The sequence below is a fragment of the Trachypithecus francoisi genome, unplaced genomic scaffold (assembly GCF_009764315.1).
Source record: "Trachypithecus francoisi isolate TF-2019V2 unplaced genomic scaffold, Tfra_2.0 Lachesis_group11, whole genome shotgun sequence".
NCBI lineage: Eukaryota > Metazoa > Chordata > Mammalia > Primates > Cercopithecidae > Trachypithecus > Trachypithecus francoisi.
The window spans coordinates 12,435,183-12,448,444 of NW_022681456.1; the positions used below are offsets into that span (position 1 = coordinate 12,435,183).

A 13,262-nucleotide genomic window follows, 5' to 3' on the forward strand; every position below is an offset into this window, starting at 1 on the left:
TAGTTTTTGTATTTTTAGTAGAGACGGGGTTTCAGCGTGTTAGCCAGGAAGGTCTCGATCTCCTGACCTCGCAATCCGCCCGTCTCGGCCTCCCAAAGTGCTGGGATTACAGGCTTGAGCCACCGTGCCCGGCCTACAGCTTTCTTTGGAGCTGCTTCAGTCCGTCTCCCAGAGGCATTTTGGTCTGTATTTTTGCTCGACTGCTAATTTCTCTTGGCTGTAGGGTGTGTGGTTAAGGTACAACCAGCACTAAAGCTCAGTTTTGAAGTGAGTGTATTCATAGCTTCCCTGCTGGTGCTGCCTTCCAGAGGGATAATAGATCATTTGAACCCAATGACGATTTTTCACCAGAAAACTTAATTGTACCTGAATCAGTCTTTCAGCCTAGGACTAAGTCTAGGCCCAAGTCAGAGTACTAATGATCATGAGAATTGTGTGCTGAACCAGTAAACGAGTTTACCTTTTGATGGCACTTGTCATTTTTTCTTGAAGGGGGTAAGGAAAATGTATTTTTCTTTTTCTTTTTTTTTTTTTTCCCGAGACGGACCCTTCCTCTGTCACCCAGGCTGGAGTGCAGTGGCGCAGTCTCTGCTCACTGCAACCTCCGCCTTGCGGGTTCAAGCAATTCTCCTGCCTTAGCCTCCCAAGTAGCTGGGATCACAGGTGCGTGCCACCACACCCAACTACATTTTTTTGTATTTTTAGTAGAGATGTGGTTTCACCATGTTGGCCGTGCCCGGCCAGAAAATATATTTTTCATCATTCTTTCAGTCCTCTTCCATAAAAAGCTACTGTGTGGGTTGGGTGCAGTGGCTCACGCCTGTAATCCCAGCACTTTCATAGGCCGAGGTGGGTGGATCACAAGGTCAGGAGTTTGAAACCAGCCTGGCCTGTATAGTGACATCCTGTCTCTACTAAAAATACAAAAAATTAGCTGGGCATGATGGTGCACGCCTGTAATCCCAGCTACTCAGGAGGCTGAGGCAGGCAAATCACTTGAACCCAGGAGGCGGAGACTACAGTGAGCCAAGATCGTGCCACTGCACTCCATCCTGGGTGGTAGAGGGAGACTGTCTCAAAAACAACAAAAAAAAAGAAAACTTTTCACTAAGTCCTTGTTGGAAAATAAATGTACCAGCAAAATCCTGCTTTCATGTCTTACATAGGGAGCTTTTTTGTAAGAGTACACTTGTTTTATAGTAAAAAAAGTTTGAAAACGATGTAAGCTAACCTTCAGTACTCAGAGATGGAGCCGGGCAGACTTCTTATCTCCTTGTTATAGTCTTCTGTTGTCTTTCTTTTTCATTTTTCGTCATTTTCTAAACATTTCCCTGAATACAGTCCACTGTTGGATGTTAAAATGAGGCCATAAATTATTTTAAGAGACAGGGTCTCACTCTCTCACTCAAGCTGGAGTGCAGTGACCTGATCATAGCCCACTGCAGCCTAAACTCCTGGGCTCAAGCGGTCCTCCGACCTCAGCCCCTTAAATAGCTGGGTCTACAGGCATACACCATAGTGCCTGGTTAATTTTTAATTTTTAATTTTTTTTTTTTTTTTTGAGACCGAGTCTCCCTCAGTCACCTAGGCTGGAGTGCAGTGGTGTGATCTCGGCTCACTGCAAGCTCCACCTCCCATGTTTAAGTGATTCTCCTGCATCAGCCTTCCAAGTAGCTGGGATTACAGGTACCTGCCACCATGTCCAGCTAATTTTTGTATTTTTAGCAGAAACGAGGTTTCACCATGTTGGCCAGGCTGGTGTCCATATCCTGACATCAGGTGATCCGCCCACCTCAACCTCCGAAAGTGTTGGGATTACAGGTGTGAGCCACCATACCTGGCTGCCATAATTTTTGTTTTTTCTTAATAGAGACAGGGTCTCCCTGTGTTGCCCAGGCTGCTCTCATACTCCTGGGCTCCCACTTTGGCCTCCCAAAGTGCTGGGACTACAGACATGAGGCACTGCACCCAGCCATAAATATTTTGAGTGTGGATGAATCTTAAGGTTTTAAAGAGGCTTTGCTTAGAAATTGCAGAAATCAGTCCGGCACAGTGGCCTATGCCTGTAATCCCAGCACTTTGGGAGGCCAAGGAGGGCAGATTGCTTGAATCCAGGAGTTCGAGACCAGCCTGAGCAACATGGCAAAACCCCATCTCTACAAAATATTAAAAAAATAGCCAGGTGTATGGTACACACCTGTGTTCCCAGCTATTTGGAAGGCTGAGGTGGGAGGATCATCTGAGCCTGGGAGGTGGAGATTGCAGTGAGTTGAGATCATGCCACTGCACTCTAGCTTTGGTGACAGAGTGAGAACCTGTCTCAAAAATAAATTGTAGAAATCAATCTGTGACTTGGCTAACAGTTTGTGGATAACGTAGTTCAAAGGTATGTGAAAGGGCTTCAGATATAGTGCTTCCTGGCCCCGCACAGTAAGGATCATTTACGTGCCTTCACTTACAGGATCTTGCCCTGTCACTGAAAAGCTTCCGGATAGAGCTAGCTATATACAACTCTCTCAAAGAACAGCAGCTAGGAGCATTTGATAAATGCTTAGAAAAACTTAGCTTACATTTTCTTTTCAGCCAGCTGGAGCCTATTGGCTTTTGAAATTAACAGGAAGGAACAGGCACTGGAAGGAGCTTCATAAACCATCAACCCAGTCTTATCTCCATAGCAACGTGGTTTTCTCACATCTGAATAAAAAAACAAAAAAGCTGCCAACTTCTTGACAGTAAATATGGGACAGATCAAATTCAACTAAAACTCCCAATGTCTGGCTATCAGTCTTGAATCAGCTTTTGGGTCTGTAGCTAGAGACAGATCATTTGTTTGGAGTAGGCTTAACTGGACAAGCTAAAGCTTTGGAGGCAAAATTCCTTGTGGGCTTCAAATAGAAATATAGCCAGGTCACTAAAGAGGGAAAAGGGATAGAAAAAATATAAATTAGGCCAGGTGAGGTGGCTCATGCCTGTAATCCCAGCACTTTGGGAGGCCGAGGTGGGCAGATAATGAGGTCAAGAGATCAAGACCATCCTGGCTAACATGGTGAAACCCTGTCTCTACTAAAAATACAAAAAATTAGCTGGGTGTGGTGGTGGGCACCTGTAGTCCCAGCTACTTGGGAGGCTGAGGCAGGAGAATGGCATGAACCCGGGAGGCGGAGCTTGCAGTGAGCCTAGATCAAGCCCCTGCACTCCAACCTGGGCGACAGAGAGACTCCGTCTCAAAAAAAGAAAAAATATGAATTAAACCGGGTGTGGTGGCTCATACCTGTAATCCCAACACCTTGGGAGGATCACTTGAGCCCAAGAATTCAAGACCAGCCTGGGCAACACAGGGAGACTCCAGATCTACAAAAAATTCAAAAGTTAGCTGGGTGTGGTGGCATGTATTTGTGGTCCCAGTTACTTTGGAGGCTGAGGTGGTAGGATCACTTGAGCCCAGGAGGTCGAAGCTGCAGTGGGCTGTTATCACACCACTGCACTGCAGCCTGGGCAGCAGGAGACCTTGTCTCAAAAAAAATGAAAGAAAAAAGATGGAATTGTGGGAACATTTTCGGTCTGTTTATATAAATACAAACATAAAATTACCCCAATTGCAGTCTCTTGTTTATTCCACACTACCTCATCCTTTTTTGCAGACAGCAGGGAAAAAACTGGCACAATAGTCAAAATTGCCGGGCTTGGTGGCTCCCGCCTGTAATCACAGCACTTCGTGAGGAGGAGGTGGGCAGATTATCTGAGGTCAGGAGTTCGAGACTAGCTTGACTAATATAGTGAAACCCCATCTCTACTAAGAATACAAAATTAGCCGGGCATGGTGGCACATGCCTGTAATCCCAGCTACTTGAGAGGCTGAGGCAGGAGAATCGCTTGAACCTGGGAGGCAGAGGTTGCAGTGAGCCAAGATGGCGCCATTGCACTCCAACCTGGGCAACAAGAGTGAAACTCCGTCTCAAAAAAAAAAAAAAAGTCAAAATTTTGCACCTCTACCCTGAAACCCTTCCAGTCCCAAAGTAGCACGACTTTGCTAGGATTCTTTTTTTTTTTTTTTTTTTTCTGAGACGGAGTCTTGCTCTGCCACCCAGGCTGGAGTGCAGTGGCCGGATCTCAGCTCACTGCAAGCTCCGCCTCCCGGGTTTATGCCATTCTCCTGCCTCAGCCTCCCGAGTAGCTGGGACTACAGGCGCCCGCCTCGTCGCCCGGCTAGTTTTTTGTATTTTTAAGTAGAGACAGGGTTTCACCGTATTAGCCAGGATGGTCTCGATCTCCTGACCTCGTGATCCGCCCGTCTCGGCCTCCCAAAGTGCTGGGATTACAGGCTTGAGCCACCGCGCCCGGCCATGCTAGGATTCTTAAAACCACACATTCTGAAGAAAAGTAAACTTCCAAATATGTTACTGACCTAATTCTACTCTTAAAATGGGAGTTTTCACCCACCAATTCCAATCTATCGCCCTCTTCTGTGTAGCAGTCGCCTGGCTGCTTAGAAATCCCAATGGCATCTTAGAGATGCGTGGGAAAACACAGGGAAACTAGAAGTCAGGACCCTTCTTGCAGTTTCCCAAGATGGCTGTGGGTTGTTTCAGCCTGTCTTATTTCCTTTCCACCTACAAGTCTGCCATATTTGCTTTTCTAAGACTGCAGTCCTCTTAAAATTGATAGCAGGAAACCTTTGATGGCTACTTGTCCCCAGCTTTAATTGGGTCTTTTCAGGAAAAGGCATCAATTCACACTTGTTCCTGACCACAGCAAAGCACAGCACAGCACAGCAGGCTGATAATGTAAATTCCTGCAAAGACTTTATTAGAAGAGCATTAAGACTGCTGCTCAGAAACATTTACTTTCCCCTAAGGCCACCTTCTTTCTAGGCAGGGGAAGGGGCTAGACAAGGGAATCCATTTCATTATCCCAACTTTGTTTTGAGCTTATTTCCCTTTTATAGCCATAGAAAGCTTCAAGTACTACCACACATCCATCACCACAACCTGAGGCCAAAGGCCCAGAACATTCTATAGCAGTGTCTTAACAAATATCCTTAAAGACTGATTTTCAAATTAGGACTAAGATTTAATTTAAATGTTTCTTTGCGATGCACAACAGCTGCAGAATGGGTGAGAATGTGACTAAAGAGTACTGAAATGCCCCACAGAAACTTACTTCTGTAAGGATGGACTCATCCCCACCAACCTGGACATCTGATCAAGTGACAATCTTCAATGCTGTTATTTGAACAAATTGTAATTCACACACATACACATCTGCAACGGATTTATTTTTTAAAGGAATGGACTGAGAGAAAACAACATGGGCAGAAGTATGGAATAGAAAATAAATACAAATGTAGGCTATTCTGCTAACTGTTTTATAACCACAACAAATTAGTACAGAGAATGCCCTGTACAAAACACAACAAAGGTTCAAACATCGAGGTGTTCCCTTAGCAAGGCTGAAAATTTCAGTCTCTGGTATTTGGAATTTAGGCTGCAGTCCTTGTTTTTGGATGGATCACTGGGTGTGTGGCACAGTCCATGCTTTTAACCAGATTTGAACAGAAGAATGGCCACTTGGCCCAGGTAGAAGTAGATGAAGTGTTTGGTTTCATGTGTCACATAACTGCCGAAGTTCCTCCCCACAATGCAATGCCAGGTGGGATTATACTTCTTGTCAAATTCCTGGGAAAGACAAAAGAAAAGAACTAGAATTTTAATTACCAGAGGTCAGTGTTTGCCTCCTGGATAAGCCAGAGCCTGTAGGGGCAGAAAGGAGGAACGTCAGCATCTGCAAATTCTTAGAATGAAAGAATGTTCCCCAGCTCCAAGCCGCCTACATAGTGCATTAATACAAACATACTTGCAGTCTGAGCTAAGATGGGAATGGAGGCTGAAGAGGTCAAAGGACAAAAGGTTAGCCTTAAAGACAGGGTGCTTTGTTGTTACGGTAATTACACCTTCATACCTTCTATAATATTCTTATTCATTGACAGACAATGACATTAACAGGTGTGGTTTAATCATGTTCTGTGTAGAGAACCATGCTACTGTATTTGCCATGCCCCCAATTCCAAGAAAATGGTAAAAAATTAGCCCATCCCATTCCTCATCACAAAGATCTTAACTGCATCTCTGCAACACAAGACTTTTCCAAAAGGATAAAACTTCAAACAGCATTGTACACCAAATGATTGCGGATCAAAATTAAATTTACAGGGACACAATACTGAAGCACTCCACTGTTGCCGTAAAAAATGCTGTAAACAGAATCTGTCAACTGGCCAAGTTTTATCCTTAATTATTATCCAAACAGCCGTCCTCTCCACATCTGTCCGTATGATGCTGATCTACTACCCTGTCCACTAGGTTAGCAAGTTGTAGGAACAACTCATCGCCATTTATCCCACCCCAAGAGGTACTGGGGAGTAGAATGCCTGTGGGGGGCACTGGGTGGCAACGGGTAATCTTTCTCTACAAAATTCTTACAAGTGTTTGTGGAGAGTCACACAAGATTTAGCTACTCTAACAGCACGCAGTGCGAAAACTTCTTTTAAAGCTATGAAGAGGAGTAACGCTCTTGCAAGCTAGACGCACGCACTGCTGCGTTTGTCAAAAAAGGCATTTATTTCTGTTCCATCTGAAGTCTTTCATCTTCCCATTCTCGACTGGAACCCTCCCACGGCTTAGGCTGCCAGCTTTCTTCCCTTCCAGCAAACACTGCTCGAGAAGTTGGCAGTCCTGCCGGCTTTCTAGACTGCCATTTGCCAAGCCCCCACCCCAGCCCCCAGCCCCGCCACCACCCACTTTCCCTCAACTCCCCACTGGAAGGCTGGCAAGATCTCCTCCCGGCCCGGCTGGAAACACCCACGCAGCTCCCCCCTCCGGAACACCCAGATGGATACTCGGCGCAGGAACCACACAGAAGGGGGAATCGCTGCTCCCAGGTCTTAGATACTGTTGCTAGGTGGCGCTTTCCCCCCGCGGAGCTGGATAATTAAAAAAAAAAAAACTTCGGACGCCGGGGGTCTGGTCTTCTCCAGCGGAGTGCAAAAATGCATCTGCGTCCTTTCTGGAAGCTTCTACACCCCGAGCCACCAGGGGTGTTCCCGGGACCTGTCAGGCGCCCTGGGAAAGCAGGATCGGGGGGAAGGAACTCCCTGCTCCCGGCTGCGCCTCGGCCCCCGCGCCCATCCTCACCTTCTTGATATGAGCCGCAATGTCCTTCTCTATGTTGTATTTCTCCAGCGCCTGAGTAGCGCACTCCACCGAGTCCTGTTGCATCTCTTCCGACATGTCCGCATTTTTGATCACGGCCTTTCGGTCGCACATGGTTACCTAGTGGGCAAGGCCTGGGGTAAGGGTTTGAGTTGGGCCGCGCCCCCCAGGCACTAACTGCCCCCACCCCGGCCGGCGCCACAACGGGACGACGCCCCCCACCCCACTTCTCAGCAAGCGCGGGCTACGCGGCGGGCTAAGTCCAGAGTGGGGCGAAATAAGGCAGCGAGGACACCCCCTGGCCCCCCGAGTTTCTCACCGTGGAGAAGGGGGCTGGCCGACTGCAACGGTCTCCTGGGGGAGGTGCTTGCACAGCTCAGGCCCTCGTAGAGCTGCCGTCGCTACCGAAGCCGTGGCGCATCTAAGCAGCCCCACGCCAGCCGCCGCCGCCTAGTGCTCAGGCCCCGCCCTGCTCCCGCCGGCCCCGCCCCCCGCTGCGCGACGCTATTGGCTTGACGCAGCCCACGGCATTCTTCCATTGGTCCAGGGACTCCATGGTTCCCTCAGGATCTTTCTCCTGCATTTTGTTGCAGACCACAATGCACCGCTCACGGCGTCGGTTGCCCCGGCAATGGGCCCCACGCGGCGAGGCCCACACACACACCCAGAAGGTGGAGCCCCGGCCCGGTTGCGAGGACCACCCAGCTGTCTGGAGAGGTAGGAAGGCAGCTTCTGCCTGGGCCAAGGGAAGTGATTCCAAATTCACGGAGGTTGTCCCAGGGTGTGTTCTCGAACAACAGTCTCTAGAAGTTGGTGGCCATCCCTGCCCCCACCCCCCCACCACGACAGGTCGCAGGATCTCCGACCCCAGGTTAGCAGGATTATGACAGAAGTGGCCTCTCCCTTTACTAAAAAGGTATCTCTGAAGCAGGGCCGGCTTCGTGGGCAAACCAGCAGTGCAGTCTCACAGGAGGGGCCCTTACGTTTTCATTTTGCACTGGGCCCCATTTGTAGTGGTTCTGCTCTGATATATTTAGGAGAGGGCATCCTCAGGATTGAGGGAGGGCTTCAAGGAGGGAGGGTGTTTCCTTACGAGTAAGGGAGTATCCCCAAGAGTGGGGTCTCTGCCAAGCAATGCGGACATCTTTAAGGGGGTGGGGATGGGGATCCGGGTGGATTTGGGAGTGTTGAGCCCCGGGGTTTTTGTCCAGGGTGAGGCTTCTTGCTCAGGTGAGGCAGTCTTTCCTGTGTGGGAGAGATTCTTGGTTGGGATTTATCTCTGAGGAGGAGGTATCCTAATGGACGAAAAAGTGGCCCTTAGAGAGATGACGTCCCCTCTCGCTGAGGGAGGGGACACGAAGTGGTTAAAAAAGCAAGATCTTGGGGGAGTTGAGGGACAAGTCAGTTCTGGATTTAAATCCCAGCACTGTCATTTACTAGCTATTTGAATGTTTTCTTTAAGTAAAGGAGGACTAAGTGTAAAAGGAAACCAGTTCATATGCTTGTTAGCAGTATAAAACATTTGAAGTTCTCTCAGCACAATGTGAGGCACATAGTAAATGATCAATGAATCTTATCAATAATTGTCAGTTTATAGAACTATCCCAAAGGCCACAGCAAGGTTTTGAACATCCAGCTCTGAAATACCTATAATGTATTTTTGAACCTCCATAAATAAGTTATCAGGTTAATCATGTATCTGGAAGCCTCCTATTTACATTTCTACATTTTTCTCTTGACCACCTACTCTCTACTTAAAATAGTTTGTGGCTGGGCATGGTAGCTCGCACCTGTAATCCCAGCACTTTGAGAAGCCGAGTGGAGGGGATCGCTTGAACTCAGGAGTTGGAGACCAGCCTGGGCAATATGGCCAAACCCCATCTCAAAAAATAAAAATAAAACAATTTGAGCAGAGACACACAACTGAAGAAAGAAAAAGATGGGAATAGGCCAAGTGCAGTGGCTCATGCCTATAATCCCAGCACCTTGGGAGGCCGAGGCGGGTGGATCACCTGAGGCTTTGGAAGTTTAGATGGTATGTATTACAGTTGAGTTGTTCAAGGAAATGTTCTTGCTTATAAGCATTATAAGTAAGGATTTTGAGACCAGCCTGACCAACATGGAGAAACCCCATCTCTACTAAAAATACAAAATTAGCCGGGCATGGTGGTGCATGCCTGTAATCCCAGATACTCAGGAGGCTGAGGCAGGAGAATCACTTGAACCTGGGAGGCAGAGTCTGTAGTGAGCCGAGATTGTGCCATTGCACTCAGCCTGGGCAACAAGAGCGAAAGTCCGTCTCAAAAAAAAAAAAAAAAAAGGAAAAAAATGGGAATAATTAGAACCTCTTCAGGTTCAACATATGTGTATCAATTAAATCAACAGCTTTTTCCAGTTCCATGTTTCTAATGGTGAGATTCAGGGTTTGAGAAGTTATAATATTCCTATATAGTACCTCTCTTGAGGAAGAAATAGGTTGACAAGTGAGGACCCTGGAAATGCAGATGACACTAAAGTAAAGCCATGGTGACTCCACTAAGTAGAAACCCCAGGGAAATTTCCTAAATCATCCTCATGATTTTTTTCCATGTCTACACTACCTCTATTATTATTTATTTAATTTTTACTATAATAATACTATCATTATAATATAATAATGTAATTGTTCATCAATAATACCTTATATGGCCGGGCGTGGTGACTCACGCCTGTAATCCCAGTGCTTTGGGAGGCCGAGGAGGGCAGATCACAAGGTCAGGAGATCAAGACCATCCTGGCTAACATGGTGAAATCCTGTCTCTACTAAACATACAGGAAAAATAAATAAATTAGCCGGGCGTGGTGGTGAGTGCCTATAGTCCCAGCTAGTTGGGAGGCTGAGGCAGGAGAATGGCGTGAACCCAGAGGCTGAGCTTGCAGTGAGCCAAGATCGTGCCACTACACTCCAATCTGGGAGACAGAGCAAGACTCTGTCTCAAAAAAAAAATAATAATAATAATAATAAAAAGTAATGCTTTATATAATATATTATTTAATAATTTTCTTTGAACTCCCTTTATTTTTTAAATAAGTATACTTTTTGTTTTATTTTATTTTTTTGAGATGGAGTCTCACTCTGTTGCCCAGACTGGAGTGCAGTGGCGTGATCTGGGTTCAAGTGATTCTTCTGCCTTGGCCTCCTGAGTAGATGGGATACAGGTGCACACCACCATGCCTGGCTAATTTTTCTATTTTTGTAGAGACAGGGTGTTTCCATGTTGGCCAGGCTGGTCTCGAACTCCTGAGCTCAAGTGATCTGCCTGCCTTGGCCTCCTCCCTAAGTTTTGGGATTACAGGCGTGAGCTACCACACCCGGCCTAATAAGTATGCTTTTAAAAGACAAATTCCTATCATTGCCGTAAATGGAAAGCCAGTCTCACTGGCCATAAATAGAAGGTAACTATAAAATATAAATATTAGAGTATAAAACATTTATTTTTGCATTGTTAAACTGATCTCGGACACTATAAGTGATATGTATCCTACACTTGAAAAATGCTACTCTTGAGGAGGGTTCTTAAATGGGGTCCACAGCCAGATTGCAAAGGTTTCCCAAGCCCTCTGGAATTGTGCACAAAAATGTATGTAGTGCTTACAGGCATTTTTCCAAAGAGAGGATCCTTAGCTTCCATCAGACTCACAAAGGGATTCAGAACCTAAGGAGGATTAAAAAAAAAAAAAAAAGCAAAACTGTTCTACAATAACCCAAACTCCTAGAATAAATGTGAGATTCCTTCACTAGGTCCCCCTGAAGTGGCCCATAGGGGGTTCTATAGCATCACACATTTTGGTAACTTACTATATCTATTCCTGCCTGATAAACTTGCTTAAAAATCCTTCTACACCTGAAAACCTGCAGTTTTCATTCTTGCCACAGGAAATTATAACTAGGAGTTGTTAATGTTTCTGAGAGCACAGGCTTTGAAATCAACCTAAGCTATGAGCTCCTTCAAGTTAGTTAACCTCTCCAAGATACAAGTTCCTGGTTGTTATTTTTTTATTTTTTGAGACAGAGTCTTGCTGTGTTGCTCAGGCTGGAGTGTAGTGGCACTATCTCCGCTCACTGCAAGCTCCGCCTCCCAGGTTCACAGCATTCTCCTGCCTCAGCCTCCCGAGTAGCTGGGACTACAGGTGCCTGCCACCACGCCCGGCTAATTTTTTTTTTTCTTTTTTTTGAGACGGAGTCTCGCTCTGTCGCCCAGGCTGGAGTGCAGTGGCCGGATCTCAGCTCACTGCAAGCTCCGCCTCCGGGTTTACGCCATTCTCTCGCCTCAGCCTCCCGAGTAGCTGGGACTACAGGCGCCCGCCATCTCGCCCGGCTAATTTTTTGTATTTTTTTAGTAGAGACGGGGTTTCACCGTGTTAGCCAGGATGGTCTCGATCTCCTGACCTCGTGATCCACCCGTCTCGGCCTCCCAAAGTGCTGGGATTACAGGCTTGAGCCACCGCGCCCGGCCTAATTTTTAAATGGAGATCACATCTTTGTTATAGGTTGGTGGCAGGGATTATATTAAATAATGCATCTAGAGACCTAGCCATGGTATAATAAATGGTAGCTACTGCCACTATGTATTGAGACCTTACCATGTGCCAGACATTTTAGACACATTATCTCATTGGCTTCTCATAACAATTCTACAAAGTAAGAACTGTTTGTCTCTTTATTACACAGATGAAGAAAATGAGGTTCAAAGAGATGAAGTCCCTTACCTAAAGTCACAGTGATAGAAAGTGACAGAGCTGGGATTTGAATCCTGATCTGACTCCACAGTCCCACATGGTAGGTGGAACCTCTGAGCTACACCTAAACAAACAGAGCTGATGCCTCAGTACAGAGTGATGTCCCTGGAGACACTAAGCATCCTCAGTGCCTGGTGAGAGCTCCCTAAATATATGTGGGTGCATGGATGGATGGATGGATGAATGGATGGATGGATGGATGGAAGAAAGCATGGATAGTTCAGACTACTTCAGCCTTGATTCCTCAGCAACAAACACCTCAAACTTGACCCTACATTGGTCCTTGGCTGTCGTGATCTTCCTTGGACAGAATCACCTTTCAACTCCGGTCATCAGACTTTCCCAGGGCCCTCAGAAAGCCCTTCAGAGTTGTTACTCACAGGCAGGCTGAGGGATTCTTTGGGGGTCTGCAGCTCTCCTCACCTCATCCACAAGTAGGACCATGGCCTGTGCCTCACTACTGCCCCAGGATCACTCTGTTCCCAGCCCAGTCCAGCAATCACTTGTCTAGCTTTCTGGGACCTGACTACTTTCTTGGACCATGAGTCCTGTGACCACCCTAGCAGCTCTAACCCTCCCTTACCTGAAAGGAAGTGTGAAGTGACCTTGCAGGCCCCAGAGTGGATTGAAAACCCCGTCCAGAAAGGAGGCACCATGTGGGAGAGAATGTAAGGCCTAGGTCTGAATCCGGAAGCTTCCACCCCATGGAGAAGGGCTGGCACCAGCCGGGGGCTGGCAGGGGAGCTGAGCTTTGGAGCCAAGGACTGTACTGCAGTGCAGGGAGAGTAAGGCCAGAAAGGCTGAGACAACTCAGGGAAAGAAAACCTCCCTTCTGGCTAATAGCCAAGCATCACCTGCGTAGACCGACACTCTACTGTCCACAGGGGCAGCAGACGAAGACACATTCAGAGAGGACTAATAGGCCCCCTCAGCTCCCAGTCAGAGGGCAGAGAAACCCAGAACAGACGTTAAAGGAACAGACTTTGAGGCCAGGCAGCCTTGGGTGTTCATCTGTCCCTACTAAGCCATGTGACATTAGGCAAGTGAGTCCACCTCTCTGAGCCTCAGGTTCCTCATCTGTAAAATGGGGATTATAAGAGTCCTTGTTTCTCAGGGACAATGTGAGGATTAAGTGAGATGGTACACATGAGAATGTAGTGCACTACTGGGCATGTGGCAAACATCATTGATGCTGGTTACCATTTATCATTAGTGTTCCTGTAGACCAGGACTTCTCAACCTTAGCACTATTCACCTTTTGGGCCAGAAAGTTTT

The 13,262-nt window shown here is 47.0% G+C and overlaps 1 protein-coding gene and 1 long non-coding RNA gene across 3 annotated transcripts; one reads left to right on the forward strand and one right to left on the reverse strand.

Moving 5' to 3' along the window:
• Nucleotides 1-5,256: 5,256 nt before the first annotated feature.
• On the reverse strand, nt 5,257-7,696 carry DYNLL1 (dynein light chain LC8-type 1). Of its 2 annotated transcripts, none has more exons than XM_033220378.1 (3): nt 7,528-7,696; nt 7,191-7,328; nt 5,257-5,675 (listed from the first exon to the last, which is right to left on the reverse strand). In XM_033220378.1, the coding sequence occupies exons 2-3, from the start codon at nt 7,320-7,322 to the stop codon at nt 5,538-5,540; spliced, it is 270 nt and encodes an 89-aa protein (XP_033076269.1). In that variant the 5' UTR covers nt 7,323-7,328; nt 7,528-7,696; the 3' UTR covers nt 5,257-5,537. The 2 variants fall into 2 exon arrangements, with proteins under 2 accessions (XP_033076269.1, XP_033076268.1); XM_033220377.1 differs by having other exon boundaries at nt 7,191-7,342; nt 7,528-7,659.
• On the forward strand, nt 7,669-13,043 carry LOC117089296. Its single transcript, XR_004439544.1, has 2 exons — nt 7,669-7,925; nt 11,920-13,043. It is a non-coding gene; the product is annotated as an uncharacterized LOC117089296 (long non-coding RNA).
• Nucleotides 13,044-13,262: the final 219 nt, after the last annotated feature.